This window comes from Brachyhypopomus gauderio, chromosome 1, assembly GCF_052324685.1.
Source record: "Brachyhypopomus gauderio isolate BG-103 chromosome 1, BGAUD_0.2, whole genome shotgun sequence".
Classification (NCBI taxonomy): Eukaryota; Metazoa; Chordata; class Actinopteri; order Gymnotiformes; family Hypopomidae; genus Brachyhypopomus; species Brachyhypopomus gauderio.
Window position 1 is genome coordinate 2,215,025 of NC_135211.1, and position 18,353 is coordinate 2,233,377.

General features: G+C 39.7%; 1 protein-coding gene across 4 annotated transcripts in view; it reads right to left on the bottom strand.

Annotated features, from left to right (window-relative positions):
* The window catches only part of ptpn5 (protein tyrosine phosphatase non-receptor type 5), a 182,497-nt gene that overhangs the window by 39,802 nt on the left and 124,342 nt on the right, over nucleotides 1–18,353 (bottom strand). For all 4 annotated transcript variants that reach the window (XR_013131009.1, XM_077006761.1, XM_077006961.1 and 1 more), the window contains one exon: nucleotides 9,030–9,216. Coding sequence is in view for 3 of the 4 variants with exons in the window: in XM_077006761.1 (XP_076862876.1) it covers nucleotides 9,030–9,216 (187 nt within the window). In the remaining variant the exon portion in view is untranslated. The remainder of the gene's footprint in view (nucleotides 1–9,029; nucleotides 9,217–18,353) is intronic.

Here is an 18,353-nt window from a genome sequence, read left to right on the forward strand (position 1 = left end):
CAAGAGGCTAGCTAAGCTAACCATGCTAGCTAAGACCCTAAACGATACTGGGGACTACTACAGTACTTAAATGTTCTAATACTGTTTATCATCTAATATTTAGGTGATATTTACAATGAATTCTCATATGCACAATTATTTATTTGTACTCACAAACACAAATGATTCCTTCGTAGATCTTTGTAGCTGTTGTTCATGCTAACTTCCGGTGTAAAGCTATACCCAAACACCTCGACATAAACTCCAGCCAAATTAAGCCTTTTCTTTTCTATGTTGTCCAAAAGTATATGCTATCAAAATATCAACTAACAAAATAATCCACGACTGCTTCAGTTTCGCCACACAGTCAATTGCATGTGTTCTGGTAACTTAGCCTACCTTAGGTTAGCATGTTTACAACCCACATTCACAAATCATGGCAAGTGAGCTGTTAATATTTTCAGCTTCGAGTGAATTATTGTTTAGAACAGCTTTAAATAACTTCAAAGGCGTCAGCGTGTCGCTGTCTAGGCTTCTTGGTTGGTCCACTACCACTCCCTCTTTCACCTTGCCTGGCAGAGGTGAGAAAAGCTGTCATTCAAAGTCACCAACTCATTCCAGTCCAATAAAAACAATGGAATTCAAGAGTAGACATATAGCTTTGTAATTTGAGGACAGATGATGGTGCCCTACTGTGCTCTTACTCTGCTAATTGAACCTTCACACTCTGCTCTTACTGGTGCAATGTGCAATTAATGAAGATTAGCCACCAGGCTGGATCAAGTGTGGTAAGGAATAATTTAAAAAATAAATTATTTATGTTTAAAATAATTTAAAATTTTTTAAAAAGTGTGGAATAATATTCCATAACTTGGTAATAAATGTTTACGTATATATGATATATAATATTTAATGGAACTGAATAAGAATCATTTCATAAGTAACTTGTTGACGGGGGTGGGGGGGTGTGAACGTAAAATGGACACAAATTAAGTATTATATCACAATCTATCGATCGCGGGTGGTTGGCGCCAGAGCGAACTAGTAACTCATTGAATCATAGATATGGATCAGATAAATAAACAAGATTTTTTTTCGGATGTGAGATATCGGAAGTGTGCCGTGAGAGCGTGTGAATACGATCAAAGCGTGTGTCTCATGCTCAATGCGTGAGCGTTGGCAACCCTGAAAACATACTCTCTGCTACCATCTCCCAGCCAACATAACACAAAAAAAGTGATTATTAAGACAGAGAGCAGATAAATGTGACTTACAGTCAGTGGGAAACCTGCGTAATCACGTGCTGACCTTGGTCATATGCAGGTCATATGCAGGTCATATGCAAAAACTATAGTTTTTTATTTCACATCAGAATATTTTGACGGCACCCCCGATGAAGACAGACGGCACCCCAGGGTGCCGCGGCACCCCGGTTGAGAAACGCTGCACTACATCCTCTGTAGGAGACAAAACCTGAAAGAGGTTAGTGATTTGCAAGGTGTTACCCGGGGAGAGCGTAGCTAAACAGCATAGGATGGTGATATGTAGGATGGTTTTGGAGGTGAAGAAGAGGAAGGAAGAGAGCGGAACCTAAGATCAGGTGGTGGAAGTTAAAGGATGAGGACTGTGGTGTAAAATTCAGGGATGAGGTGAGGCAGGTACTGGGTAATGGTGGTGGTGTTCTGGATACCTGAGATGAGACTTCAAATGCAGTGAGGGATGTGGCTAGGAAGGTACTTGGTGTGACCTCAGGACAGAGGAAGATAGACAAGGAGTCGTGGTGGTGGAATGAGGAAGTTCAGGAAAGTTTGAGAGGAAAGCGGTTGGCTAAAAAGAATTGGGATTTTCAGCGAGATGAAGAAAGTAGACAGAGGTACAAGGAGATGTGTCGCAAGGCAAAGAGAGCAGTGGCAGAAGCTAAAGAGAAGGCATATAGCAAGCTGTATGAGAAGTTGGACACTAAGGAAGGGGAAAAGGATCTGTACAAATTGGCCAGACAGAGAAACCGTGATGGGCAGGATGTGCAGCAGGTTAGGATGATAAAGGATAAAGATAGAAATGTGTTGTCTGGTGAGGAGAGTGTCTTGGGAAGGTGGAAGGAGTATTTTGAGGAACTGATGAATCAAGAGAATGAGGTAGAGGTTGTGAATCAGGAAGTGCCTCAGGTGAACAAGGAGGAAGTAAGGGCTGCAATTCAGAGAATGAAGTGTGGTAAGGCAGTTGGACCAGATGATATTCCAGTGGAGGCATGGAAATGTTTGGGAGAGACAGTACTGGAGTTTTTGACTGGGTTATTTAACAGAATCTTGGAAGGTCAGAAGATGCCTGAGGAGTGGAGACGAAGTATAATGATGCCGATTTTCAAGAATAAGGGTGAGGTTCAGAGCTGTAGTAATTACAGGGGAATAAAGTTGATCAGTCACAGCCTGAAAATCTGGGAAAGAGTAGTGGAAGCTAGGCTTAGAGGAGAGGTAGAGATCTGTGAGCAGCAGTATGGTTTCATGCCAGCTAAGTGCACCACAGATGCTATGTTTGCTTTGAGAGTGTTAATGGAGAAGTATAGGGAAGGACAGAAGGAGTTACATTGTGTGTTTGTTGACTTAGAGAAAGCTTATGATAGAGTACAGAGAAAGGAGCTGTGGTATTGTATGAGGAAGTCAGGAATAGCAGAAAAGTATGTGAGGGTAGTGCAGGATATGTATGAGAACAGTGTGACAGCAGTGAGATGTGCGGTAGGAATGACAGATGGGTTTAAAGTTGGGTAGGACTACATCAGGGATCAGCCCTGAGTCCCTTCCTGTTCACAATTTTCATGGACAGACTGATGGACGAGGTTAGGCAGGAGTCCCCTTGGACTATGATGTTTGCTGATGACATTGTGATCTGTAGTGAGAGTAGGGAGCAGGTGGAGGTGAGCTTGGAAAGTTGGAGATATGCTTTGGAGAGCAGGGGAATGAAAGTGAGCAGAAGTAAAACAGAGTACATGTGTGTGAATGAGAGGGCAGACAGTGGACAGGTCCAGTTACATGGAGTTGATTTGGTGAAGGTTGACAAGTTTACCTACTTAGGGTCGAGGATACAGAGTAATGGAGGAACTGAAAGAGAGGTAAAGAAGAGAGTGCAGGCAGGGTGGGGTGGATGGCATAAAGTGTCTGGGGTGATCTGTGATAGAAGGTTGTTGGCTAGAATGAAATGAAAGATCTATAGGACAGTAGTGAGCAGTGTTGGGAACGTTACTTTAAAAAGTAATTAGTTATAGTTACTCACTACTTGTTCAAAAAAGTAACTGAGTTAGTAACTGAATTACTCTATAATAAAAGTAACTCGTTACCAGGGAAAGTAACTATTTGCGTTACAGTTAAAAAAAGGTTATATGCCAATTAATTAATTAGTTTTTTTTAAAGCAGTTTTCACAGTCAGTTGAAATGAGTAGATCAGAAAACTGTTTAACTTTTGATATTTATTGCACATCCACAGACCAGTGCAGGATAAAATCCTTTAAAATCCCAAAATCTTTGGGAAAAAAAGCAAAAGTAAACAGTTACACTATATAAAGTGCATTTACATCTATGAAATTAAATTAAATTATCTCAACCTGAGACAACTGGTTTGTTTACAACAGAAGTAAACTTAACAATAAAACCTCTATTCTTAATTAAATAAATCAAATACCCAGTCTGGTAGACATTCAGGAACTTCAAGTATTTTCTTAAATAATGTTTATATCGCCTTGAAAGTTCTAGTTTTCTTCGGCTTGCACCTGACGACATTTCGGCCTCTTCTCAGTTTGTGTCGTGTCACTCGCGTGCTTCGGAGCGCGTGTAAAAACACTGGCTCTGATTGGCTACCATAACGCTGCCTTAGCCAAATGCTTACTGACTTGTTAAGTTAAACAGGTGTTACACCGAGAACTGTGACCTATCGGGATCTGTTACTCCTCACTAGCCTGGGCAGCGGTCCGCTCGCATTAGTATATCAATATATAGTAACGCACCGCTTTTAATGACCAGTAACATCAACAGCATTGTAACGAAAGGAAAAGTAACTAATTATATTATCCCGTTACTGACAAAATGATGACGTTACCTTATTCGCAACACTGGTAGTGAGACCTGCTATGTTGTATGGACTGGAGACAGTGGCACTGACAAAGAGACAGGTGAGGGAGATGGAGATGTCTGAGATGAAGATGTTGAGATTCTAATTTGGAGTGACGAGGAAGGATAGGATCAGAAATTAGTTTATTAAAGGATCAGCACGTAGCATGTTTTGTTGATAAAGTTAGAGAGGAGAGATTGAGATGGTTTGGACATGTACAGAGGAGGGAGGAGAGGTATATTGCTAGGAGGGTCTTGAGGATGGAACTTCCAGGCAAGAGGAGAGGTAGACCTAAGAGGAGGTTTATGGATGTAGTGGTAGAGGATATGAGAGTGGACAGGGCCAGATGGAGAAGTTTGATCTGCTGTGGCGACCCCTAAACGGGAATTGCCAGAAGAAGAAGAAGAAGAAGGACGAACCATACCGCAGCCTACAGTTTCATTAAATTATATCAAAATCAAAAGGGGTCAAATCAACACTGTTCAGTAGAAAGAGGAGATGCAACAGCTGGTCCTGATTGGTGTCTACAGATGCTTTTGTGTGCTTTAATATTCCACCTGGGTCAGGCCTACATGTTCCGTGACATTTCTGGAGTCTTTTCAAGTCTTGCTGTTTTTTCTTTGGATTTTTGTAAAGCTGTTATGTGCTACTTCAACATGTTTACAATTTATAAGGAAAACCTGCTTCTGCTTGTGTGGCAGTGAGTTTTGCTTCTAATTTCTTTTATTTTTATTTTTTATTATGTGTGTAAGATGTTGGAATAAATTCCCCAAAGCTTAGTGCTTTAACATTTTGATGTGGTTGGTTGTGAGAGAAATGGTTTAATGTTTTTGTTTGTTTTGTAGTCCCCCTTGATTAGGTGATCAAATTCAATTTGATCAACATTAACAGTATTGCGGGCAGTGCCCAGCAGAGAAGGACGTGTGGGTCTTGTATTGGCTGTGCAGGTATTCTGGGAGGAATGACCATGTTCGGTCATCCTGCCTTCTCCACAGCCTCACTACTGATGAGCACAGAAAACACTCCTCATAGGTGAGTAGCACTCCTGCACCATGACAATCATTTGTGTTGAAGGTGAACACAAGAGTCCCTCTCCTTGTCCCAGCCCTGGTAGACTCAGACCCCATGGTGGCCACAGAGCTTGGAGAGGAGGCACAAACACTGGCTCACCCCATCAAGGTGGGCTCTGGAGGGGGGTCCTGTGAGGAAAGGCCACACACCACACTCCTTTGCTAGATTTACAGCCTAGCTTCCTACATAAGTACTTGTCATTCCTTCATTGTCATGGAACAATAATATAAGGAGGCCGTAGCCAGTGTTGGGTAAGTTACTTTAAAAAAGTAATTCGTTACAGTTACAAGTTACCTTGTTTAAAATGTAATTGTAGTGTAACTTTTCTGATTACTTTTGAAAAGTAATGTAACTAATTACTTTTGGATTACTTTTTGATTACTTTAAGGTTTAAATGAGTATTGACCCCTGATCAACATTTAATTTTTGGAAACTGACAGTGTGAAACTTAAGAGTACTAAGCTGAGAGGGAATTGCTGACAGGCAATCACAGGAGGTCCACAAGAAGAGATGCCTGCACCAGGCATGTAAGATCAGACTCCTGTCATCGGGCCATACTCTTTTCTGCTCCTCCCCCAGGCTCCACCATTTTCACAGTTTGCAGACTAACACAAGCAGGTTCAGAAACCACTTCTTTCCCACAGTGGTCATCTTATTGAACTCTTCCCAAAGACCATTCTTTCCTTCCCCTCTATCCATACCTTACCATCCACACAACATCTGTACAGTGTTACTCTTCAATTCACATCTGTATAGCCCTATCTACAGTGGTATAGGATAATCTGTATATTATCTGTATGATTCCATCTGTATTTATCACATTTATTTATGTCATATATTTTTCTTTGCCCTGTGCATTGTACTGCCATAACTACATTACACACACATGCATTTCCCTAGGTAATTTATCTACTCTGTATATACTGTATCTATTAACCATCTTTACTTACACTAGCTGTAAATAACTGCATTTTATCTCTGCATTCTATACAATCTGCATGTGTTGCACTTGATTAGATACCAAACTGCATTTCATTACTTCATACAAATTTAATTTAAATGTATTGCTTGTCGAATGGTAGGTCTAAGATAGGTCAAATGATACCAATTGGGTAGGCTAGGTCGTGTCATAGACATCGACAAACGTTTTTCCAACACCAAACAGTCATAAATACTCATTTGATACCGTCTGTCATTGTCTATAATAGTCATGTATGATTCCAACGAATACCTGTTTAGGACTTTAAACAGCTAATTTGGTTAGCCTGTAAATCAAGCTAGCATGCTAAAGGACAAACACATTCAAGTGAATGGTAGTAGCTAGCCCAGCAGGTAGCTAACTGTGGAAACCACAGTGTTTGACGGTCAGCATACCCTGCTGTTAGCTCGCTTACAACCTCAATACTGGTTGCCTTCTAGGGTTGCCACCTGTCCCGGTTTTCCCGGGCTGTCCTGGTTTGTCCTTCTTTTTAATATTCGGTCCCGGCAAAAAAAAAATCATTTAATGTCCGGGTTTTCACTAAGTTAGTTCAAACGACTATTTAGACTGTTTCTGCACACTTTAAATCCGTCTTTTTTCTCGCTGTGTCCATTTTACGTTCGCCCCCCGTCAACAATTTACGTTTGCGTATGACATTGCGCAAAGCAATAAAAATATCATTAAATATTTTGCAAAGGTTTTTGTTTATATTTTAAAAATGTAACTAAAATTATAATTCTTAATTTTTCCAGAAGTAACTGAATTACATATTTTCTCATTGTAACTGTAACGAATTACAGTTACACTTTTGTAATTAAATTACGTAACGTCGTTACATGTAATTCGTTACTCCCCAACACTGGCCGTAGCCCAAGACTACATCTGCCCCTCCACCTATCCTCCCTTGGCCAATGTTTTCTTCATTAAGAAGTACAGTGTTCTATGTCACCATGGACATTATGGTGTACTTCACCAAACTATGTAGTGCCTATAATCTCATACTTATTAGGGAGAGGGTCAAATGGAAGTCTGCATTCAGCATGGCTTCTGGGTCAGCTTGGATACCTGGTTCTTCAGTATAGCTTAGCAACCGCCCTTAGCAACTGAATGGGAAATATATATAAATATATATATATATATATATATATAATATATATATATATATATATATATATATATATATATATATATATATATATATATATATATATATATATATATATTAGGGGTGGGACGTGATCAAAAAAATTAATCAATTTATTCAGAAGCTTTGAAATTAATTATTTGAAATTAATCACATTTTAATCACATTTCAGTATTTAACATGATAAATATTAATTTATGTTTGAATGATGAATGAAATCAATGAATATAAGCATAAACTTAAACATTTTTCCACCAGTCTACTACACAGACCAATAGATGAGTGCAGAAAATGGAGCAAATTGTTTTCAGAACACTGGAAATTCTGACCAAAAATGTTTTATTTTGGAAGTTTTGTTCAGGATATTGGAAGAATAAGAAGAATTGAAGTAAATCAGATGATGTTTTTTAATACCATTTTAGATGGTATACTTTTTCTTTATCATCTCCATAGGCATCTCCATAGTGCCTAGAAGTGGTCTACTGCATGCTCAAAGCAAATGACTGGATCTTCCATTCATCATCTATAATATGAGCTGTCACACCAAGATAATTCTTGTTGCTAACAGAGGTCCAGTGATCCCCAGTCAAAGCCACATTTGGCTCTTCACAATAACCTGTTTTACTTCCCTTTCCTCATCATACAGCTGCTGGATTTTCTTCGACATTGTCTTTCTGGACGGCAGTTCGTAACTTGCATCAGTTGACGCAATTTGCAGCGCTCCTTGTAAGCCTCTATCTTCGATCACAGATAGCGAACAACTGCAAATAATGTGACGCGTCAAGTTTAAATGCCTCCGCCGCTCGCGCGAGGTGTGCGGAGTCGCGCGCTTCGGTCACTCGCAAAAGTTTAATCCAGTCTTAATGGTCCAATGAAGGTAATTTAAAAATCAGGACATTTCCTCACTTAAAAAAAACCCGGGATGCCCGGGACAGGATGTGAAATACGGACATGTCCTGGGAAATACAGACGTTTGGTCACCCTATCGTACTAGGAATACATTTAGCAGCTAAGTTATCATTACTGACCTGCGCGTTAGCCCCAACATGTTTTGCGTTGAGGTGGTAACGAAGGGTGGAAGTGCTCTGGTGATAAGCGAACTCCTTCCTCCATAAAGTGCAAATAACACTATTTGTGTTTGTACTTCCATCTGGAAGTTTCTTTATTTAAATTTCCCATCCACCAGCGTAGCCTCTTCAGCCACCTCCATCATGCTAATCTTATTGTGCGTCCATATAATCTGTCTGCCTGGAACTCGTGCACTGAGAATCATTCCACGATGCAAAAGTGTCTCATGCGTTAAATGCGTTAAAATGCGTTAATTTTTTTTTTTGTTCATTTTCCTTTAATTAATTAATCGAAATTAACGCATTAAATTCCCACCACTAATATTATATATATATATATATACATATATATAAAATGGTCAAGCAAGCAGAATTTGGTCAAAACGACCATCTCCACATCAGAGTAAATGTTATATACATTATTAAAAGTAAAAACAAATTAATTTTTTCTACAACTATGCTGAGGACACCTCAGCCACATTATACTGATTTTGACTCGTATGTTTACATGTTTATGTTTATGATATGTTTATGATGATACTCTACTTGAATGTAAGTACTCAAATTAGTCTTGATCTGAAAACTTTTAGATAGCAAGGCAGTACAGACCTTTTACTCCATTCTGTATTCATTGCATGTGTGAGTGTGTAAAAGTATGTGCATGGTTGGTTAAAATACATAAAAATCTCACATAGAACTCTGCTTGTAGTGCAGCATCATCAAGGGCCCGTGTATGCAGCTGTGCAGGTGTGAGAACGTTAGATGCCTTCTCCAGGTACTCCTGTGTGCTCTGCTCTCGAGGAGACAGCAGGGCTCCGTATGGTTCTGTGGTGCCTGGTGTGCACATGTCCAAAGTCAGAGAAACATTGGAGCCCCTCCTGCAGCAACACAAAATCCAAACCACAGCCTTAATTGAGCAGCATTTCATGCATTTCAGACATTTACAAGATACAAACTCAAGAATAAAGAAAAAGGATATTTCCAATATCAGGCAAAAGTCCTTCAGCCAGTGCTATATTATTTGTTTACTTTTGAACATTGTTTTCAAGAGAAGCACTTTGTACATGGAGTACCTAATAAAGTAGCTTTGGGCAGCCTTTGCAAGGTGTGCGCATGGTGACTGTACAATAATAATACAACTAGAGATACCACTGAATCATTACTAGATAGAGCAGCAGAAACCAGACAGAAAATGTGTGGAGGAGAAAGAATTACAACAGTTTCTCTCTAAATTAATTACGTTAATTACTCTATGGCAGGAGTGGCCAACCTAAACTCTTTGCCTGGTTTCATGCGGCTCCCCAGCCGGTCCGCGTGCTCACCTGCACTGTGAACGGTCTGTGCCGTGGCCCGGTTACCTCATCAGCTCTGAGGGCGATACACTGCTACATCTTCATGGTGTGTGGTTTGTTTACAAGCCTAGCGAGCCGCTAATACTTTTAAAACTGGCGTAGTGGAAAACACGCATTTGACTGTCTTCACACGCTCACACGAGTTACTAATTCGCCAACTACTGGTGATCGATTGCGATATAATACTTATTTTTTGTTCATTACACCCCCCCCCCCCCCCCCCCCCCCCCACAATCAACAATCTACAATCTACGCTCGCCAGCCACCCCCCCCGGTCAACAATTTAATTTACACTCGCCTCTTCCGGTCAACAATTTACATGTCCCTGTATGATGTGGCTCTTTGCCATAACACAGTCAAAAAAGTGGCTCTTTGTGTCTGACGGGTTGGCCACTCCTGCTCTATGGCTTTAGTATAGTCACATACAAAATGGTGTGTCACAGGTTGATCAGATTTACAACTGAAATTCACAAGAGTTACAAGATGAATATTAGGTTTATGTAAAATTACAGTTGTATTCTGTAATGAGAAAAATCAACAAACTATAGTATAAATGTCACAGTACGGCGAGCCCCCTACTGGTTGCTTCCGTGTACAGCGGGATTTGTCCTGCTGTTGTGTTCGTCCCTCAGGTGGGCAGGGCCCGCGATCCGTCTCACCTGAGGGTCGTTTGTTTGTAGAGGTGTCAATACCAGGTTCAGAAAGTAAAAGTCCTCACCTGGATTTTGCTCAATCTTGCTAGATTTTTTAATTAGTGCAATCCAGGTAAAATTTGTGGAATCAACACAATCCAGGAAGCCTAAGCAAAATCCTGGTGAGGACTTTTACTTTCTGAATCTGGAATTGACACCTCTGTTTGTCTATATATGTCTTTGTACCAGTTGACCGCTGGTCATTGTATCTTTAATTCGTAGCATGTCACGGGTTGTTGGTTTGCGCACTTTCTCCATTAAACCATCCTTTTTCCCTGAGACTTGGCATGATCACTTCCCTTTTATTTCACACTCCCTGCCCGTCACAATAAATTTCATGACTGAGCAAGTAAGGCAGCCATACTGACAGACAGGCCAAAACAAATACCAAGATATTTGTAAAAGCATAGCAAGTATAATCCACCACACAAAAAATTACTCAACAATGTAAGCTTCAACCAAACAACAACCACAGCTCTGTAGTCATTTAGTCCTATAATTTGGGAGGAATTGGAATGATGGTGGTCAACATAAATCATAAGAGAATGGAGCAGTGAACAGCATGAACTTCCCTGCAATGTGGCCGTCAAGCTCACTCACATGGATACCACGTAGTCATTTGACAATAAAAAAAGCAGGAGACCAATGAATTAAAGATATTCAGGAAAACTGGTGTTAAGTACTGTAGTTCCAGAAGTGTTTTATGGTGGATGGTGATATTAAATATGGACCTCAAGTGTTTCTCACCATTTGTTGATGTTGACATGAGCAGTAGATGGAGATAAGAGAGGAGATGAACAGTAGTGGCTAACTTTTGAATTTGCCATTTTAGGCCTCAGGCCTTCTAACACATATAAAGGTCACAAGCATACATATGGGGCCGGTTGGCGTATGGCTGCAGTCAACCTATTGCTGTTTAGGCCTAAAGGTCAAACACCCATGTGCCTGGCCTGAACACCACCTGAATAACGTACACACGTGGACAAAATTGTTGGTACCCCTTGGTTAATGACAGAAAAACCCACAATGGTAACAGAAATAACTTTAATCTGATAAAAGTAATAATAAATAAAAATTCTATGAAAATGTACAAATGAAAGTCAGACATTGCTTTTCAACCATGCTTTAACAGAATTATTTTAAAAAATAAACTCATGAAACAGGCCTGGACAGAAATGATGGTACCCTTAACTTAATATTTTGTTGCACAACCTTTTGAGGCAATCACTGCAATCAAACGATTCCTGTATCTGTCAGTGAGACTTCTGCACCTCTCAGCAGGTATTTTGGCCCACTCATGTGCAAATTGCTCCAGCTGTCTCAGGTTTGAAGGGTGCCTTTTCCAGACGGCATGTTTCAGCTCCTTCCAAAGATGCTCAATAGGATTTAGGTCAGGGCTCATAGAAGGCCACTTCAGAATAGTCCAGTGTTTTCCTCTTAGCCATTCTTGAGTGTTTAGATGTGTGTTTTGGGTCATTATCCTGTTGTAAGACCCACGACCTACGACTGAGACCAAGCTTTCTGACACTGGGCAGCACATTTCTCTCTAGAATCCCTTGATAGTCTTGAGATTTCATTATACCCTGCACAGATTCAAGACACCCTGTGCCAGATGCAGCAAAGCAGCCCCAGAACATAACAGAGCCTCCTCCATGTTTCACAGTAGGGACAGTGTTCTTTTCTTCATATGCTTCATTTTTCCGTCTGTGAACATAGAGCTGATGTGCCTTGCCAAAAAGTTCCATTTTTGTCTCATCTGTCCATAGGACATTCTCCCAGAACCTTTGTGGCTTGTCAACATGAAGTTTGGCAAATTCCAGTCTGGCTTGTTTATGTTTTGTTGTCAACAATGGTGTCCTCCTTGGTCGTCTCCCATGAAGGCCACTTTGGCTCAAACATTGACGGATAGTTTGATCTGAGACTGATGTTCCTTGAGCTTGAAGTTCACCTTGAATCTCTTTAGATGTTTTTCTTGATTCTTTTGTTACCATTCGTGTTATCCATCTCTTTGATTTGTCATCAATTTTCCTCCTGCGTCCACGTCCAGGGAGGTTGGCTACAGTCCCATGGATCTTAAATTTCTGAATCACATGTGCAACTGTAGTCACAGGAACATCAAGCTGCTTGGAGATGGTCTTACAACCTTTACCTTTAACATGCTTGTCTATTATTTTCTTTCTAATGTCCTGAGACAGCTCTTTTCTTTGCTTCCTCTGGTTCATGTTGAGTGTGGTACACACCTTGTCACCAAACAGCACAGTGACTACCTGTAGCCCTATATATAGGCCCACTGACTGATTACAATATTGTAGACACCTGTGATACTAATTAGTGAACACACCTTGATTTAACATGTCCATTTGGTCACATTATTTTCAAGGGTACCATCATTTCTGTCCAGGCCTGTTTCATGAGTTTATTTTTTAAAATAATTCTGTTAAAGCATGGTTGAAAGCAATGTCTGACTTTCATTTGTACATTTTCATAGAACTTTTATTTATTATTACTTTTATCAGATTAAAGTTATTTCTGTTACCATTGTGGGTTTTTCTGTCATTAACCAAGGGGTACCAACAATTTTGTCCACGTGTGTAGGTGCCCCAAAATCGGTGGAGCTCTTCTTGGTCTTAGTCTGATACAGGATCCCAAGTTTGAGGTCAAACACTCAAAGTGTTGGTGTATGGCAGCCATCAACCTATTGCCTTGTAGGCCTCAAGGTCAAACACCCAATAGATTGCAAGTTGGATGGTAAGCACAAAGCATCCCACTTGTTTGAATCATGTCCCACTCCCAATTTATGAAGATAGACAACAAATTGCAAGTGGGATTGGTAAGTACAAAACATCCCACTTTCAATCTGTTTGACTGGCATCCCACTCACAAACTATTTGACTGATTGCAACAGATTGGAAGTGAGTTGTAGGAAAATAAATGTTCTTTTTTGGCCCGAACCTTGACCTGATGTTTGGGGTTACCCCATATCTGACACCAACAATGAGTTCGGGAGGCACCTCCAGAACTCTACTTAGATTTCTGGCCAATGGGGTGTGCTGTCGCACTAGAGCAGGGGCAATCAATTATCAGAATCCCTGAGAAGTGTGATGGTTGCCCACATTTGCATGCCCAGCACCTCTGTCCTTTGTTTGTATATCCTTTGAAGTCTTAACCCTAAGGTGACAACCATCAACTACCCTACCCAATGTTGATTGCACAAGTGCCCTCACCTTCATCCCACAGTGACACCTCCTTAAGCTCCTCTTCCTCCTCACCTTCATCCCCCACTTACCCCCCTTAAACTCCTCGTCTTCCTCCTCCTTCCTCCTCCCACATTCCACAATGTAGATAAGGTCCTCCCAAAATAGACTACAGTAGAACTGGTCATGATCCACCTTATGTTACATGCTCTGTGTGTCAATAAACTTGTGAACACTGAAGCCGTCAAATCAAATCAAATATATTTATATAGCGCTTTTCACAACACAAGCGCTTTACAGGATTTACAAGGTTAACAATACTATGGGTCCTAATCCCTAATGAGCAAGCCAAAGGCAACAGTGGCAAGGAAAAACTCCCTAGATGGTGGGGATTAGGAAGAAACCTCGGGAGGACCAAGACTCAAAGGGGAACCCATCCTCCATTGGGCGGCCCGTTAACACACAAATTACACAAAAACAAATTATACAGATGAATACACAAATCACAAACAAATCACACAATCAGGCTAAGTATAAGGTAACTAGAATGAAAGTTCTGGGTGTTGATATTGTCAATGTAAATGTCTTGTGATGAATGCCAGGTTTTCATTCCGTGTCGGAGTGATGATACTGGTATTGTAGGCTCAGACTGCAGTGTTACTCCCCAGGTGAACCTTGGAGAAGAAAGATATGTGATGTGGTAAATATGTAACAGATTATTCAAAGGCCAAACTAAACAGATAAGCCTTTAGTCGAGTTTTAAACATTGAGACTGTGTCTGAGTCCCGAATAAAGGCAGGAAGATTATTCCACAGTTGTGGAGCTTTAAAAGAAAAGGCTCTTCCACCTGCTGTGATCTTTTTGATCCTACGAACAGTTAATAACCCTGCGTCTTGAGAACGAAGTGAACATGCTGGGTTGTAATGATCAATAAGTTCACTAAGATACTCTGGAGCTAAGCCATGCAGTGTTTTATATGTTAATAAAAGTATTTTATAGTCAATACAAAATCTAATTGGCAGCCAGTGTAATGACGATAGTACGGGACTAATGTGATCAAATTCGTTAAAACTCGCGCTGCTGCATTCTGAACCAGCTGGAGTTTGTTTATCAATTTACCAGAACATCCAGCTAGAAGACTATTGCAATAATCTAGACGAGATGATATGAATGCATGGATTAGTTTTTCTGCATCACTAGTATTTAATATGTTTCTAATTTTAGCAATGTTGCGCAAGTGAAAGAAAGCTACCCTAATTATATTATTAATGTGTGAATCGAACGAGAGATCTGGGTCTATTGTGACGCCTAAGTTCTTTACATCTGTGCTGGGGGTTATAGTAAAGGAATGTAGATTCAATGCTACATTACGTAACTTGTCTCTCACTGCCCTAGACCCAACTATTATTAGCTCTGTTTTATCTGGATTTAGTGCTAGAAAGTTACACGCCATCCAATGTTTTATCTCTTCTACACACTTCTCGATTTTACTGTTTACACCTAAATCATCGGGTTTAGGTGATAAATATAGTTGGGTGTCATCTGCGTAGGAGTGGAAACTGATGTCTTGCTTATGCATAATCTCGCCTAAGGGTAACATGTAAAGTGTAAATAGAAGTGGTCCTAGGACTGTCCCTTGTGGGACACCATATTTAACCTGCACAGATTTAGATGTTTTATTTTATTATTAACATTTACACATTGGAAGCTGTTGGTCAGATATGATCTAAACCAGGAGAGTGCAACTCCTTTAATACCTACCATGTTTTCTAGTCAATCCAGCAAAATGTTGTGTTCTACAGTATCAAAAGCTGCGCTAAGATCTAACAGTATAAGGAACGAGATGAACCCATTATAGGACGATATTAGTAAATCATTCACTACCCTGAGTAAAGCTGTTTCAGTGCTGTGGTTCGGTCTAAATCCTGATTGGAACTGTTCATGGATACCATTTGATTGGAGATAATGGTTTAACTGATTGTAAACTGCTTTTTCTAGAATTTTAGAGATAAATGGGAGATTAGAAATTGTTTACAAACAGCGGAAAATTTGTAGACTCGTGTTTCAAAAGATACAATTCAAGCGCACGTAGAGACGACAGTTTCTCTAATGAGTCCCGTCAAACAATAAAAATAAATAAAATTGTTTGAATCTTGCTCTTTGTATATTTCATATACTATACTATATAATATTTGTTGTAATCGAACACTTTCTGTAATTCGCGTTTGAAAAGCTAAGAAATTATATGGCGCAATTAGCTTGATGCTAATGTTATATAGGAAATCCCATATCATTGCTAGCGGAAATTAGCATGGTCGCGTTGCATCACTGCATCACTGATAAATGTTGTGATCTAAACAGCAGGCTGGAAAAGGAGAGGAAAAGACAGGAAAACAAATTCATGTGCTCTCTATCTATCTATCTATATTTGTGTTAGAAGCATTTGATAGAAGCATTTGTGTTTTTGCTTGTTTGTGATCTAAACAGCAGGCTTGAATCTTGCTCTTTGTACATTTCTTATACTACCTCTCTATCTATCTATCTATCTATCTATCTATCTATCTATTTATAATTGTGTTAGAAGCATTTGATAGAAGCATTTGTGTTTCTGCTTGTTTGTGATCTGCTTGTTTGACTTTCTGGGTGCAGAGACTTGCTCTGTGAATTAACATAATAAAGGGTGATGTTTGGCTTTGCTAATTGCTGGCAAGAAGGAGAAGAAGGAGGGGTGATGTCCTGAGAATCCTGAAATCTCAGGGGCTCTAGTGTTAATTGGTCTAAATTGGTCCAGTCTCCTGAATCTGATTCCTGAAGGCAGAATTTCTAACAACGTATGGCGTATGGCAGCTCTCGCAACCAATGTATTGTCAGGACTCTGCTTTTCAACATCATCCCATTAACAATAATAGATTGCAAGTTGGATGGAAGGTAAAAAGCATCCTACTTGCTATCTGTTTGACAGATTGCAATAGATTGGAAGTGGGACATTGGGTCAAATAGATTGGAAGTGGGATTGGTAATTACAAAACATCCCACTAGCAATCTATTTGAACCCACTGTGACACTGGGTCAAATAGATTGGAAGAGGGATTGGTAATCACAAAACATCCCATTTTCAATCTATTTGAACACACGTCCCACTTGCAATCTATTAAAGTAGACTCCAATTGGGACATAGTTGAAATAGATTGCAACTGGGATTAGTAATCCCAAAACGTGCCCTTGGCAATCTATTTGAACCCACTGCACTGTAAAAAATCTTTGTTTGCTTATGTTCTGTGAATATAAAAATTTATGTGGGCAAAACATGAAACAAAAATAGTTACTCCAAAAACAAAAAACGAGTTGTGCCATCAGCTGCTGCATTTTTACCATTCAACTTAATATTTTGTGTTCAGTGAATGACCCTAGATTTCTCTTCGCGACGGTATCTAAACTAACAAGAAATATCAACGACACTAGTTCTAACACAGCACTTACACACACTAGCGATGAATTTTTAAACTTTTTCAATAATAAAATAGATAATATCCGACTACAGAGTCATAATACATCGCAGCCTAACCTCCAATCCAACCCCAGTAGTTCAGCTATTAGTAACTATGCATCCAAAAATATTACTGAGCTAAATATCTTCAATCCTATATCGCAAAAAGAGCTCACAACACTGATTAATTCGTCTAAGTCTACATCATGTATATTTGACCCAGTTCCAACCCGTCTATTTAAAGACCTACTCCCAGCCATTGCAGGGCCCTTACTTAATATGATTAACTCCTCCCTTAACCTAGGTTACATGCCCAAACAATTAAAATGCACCGTAATTAGACCCTTGATTAAAAAACAGAATCTCGATCCGCAGATTTTAGCCAACTATAGACCCATTTCTAATCTCCCATTTATCTCTAAAATTTTAGAAAAAGCAGTTTCTAATCAGTTAAACCACTATCTCCAATCAAATAGTATCCATGAAAAATTCCAATCAGGATTTAGACCAAACCACAGCACTGAAACAGCTTTACTCAGGGTAGTGAATGATCTACTAATATCAGCCGATAATGGGCTCGTCTCGTTCCTTATACTGTTGGATCTTAGTGCAGCTTTTGATACTGTAGACCACAACATTTTGCTGGATAGACTAGAAAACACAGTAGGTATTAAAGGAGTCGCACTCTCCTGGTTTAGATCATATTTAACTGACCGCTTCCAATGTGTAAGTGTTAATAATAAAACCTCTAAATCTGTGCAGGTTAAATATGGTGTCCCACAAGGGACAGTCCTAGGACCACTTCTATTCACACTGTACATGTTACCCTTAGGCGAAATTATGCATAAGCATGACATCAGTTTCCATTCCTACGCAGACGACACTCAGCTATATTTATCGGCAAAACCCGATGATTTAGGCGCAAACAGTAAGATTGAGAAATGTGTAGAAGAGATAAAACATTGGATGGCGTGTAACTTTCTAGCACTAAATGCCGATAAAACAGAATTGATAATAGTTGGGTCTAGGACTGCGAGAGACAAGATACATAATGCAGCATTGAATCTACATTCTTTTACTATAACCCCCAGCGCAGAGGTAAAGAACTTGGGCGTCACAATAGACCCAGATCTCTCGTTCGATACACATATTAATAATATAACTAGGGTAGCGTTCTTTCACTTGCGCAACATTGCCAAAATTAGAAACATTAAATATTAGTGATGCAGAAAAACTAATCCATGCATTCATATCCTCTCGTTTAGATTATTGCAACAGTCTCCTAGCTGG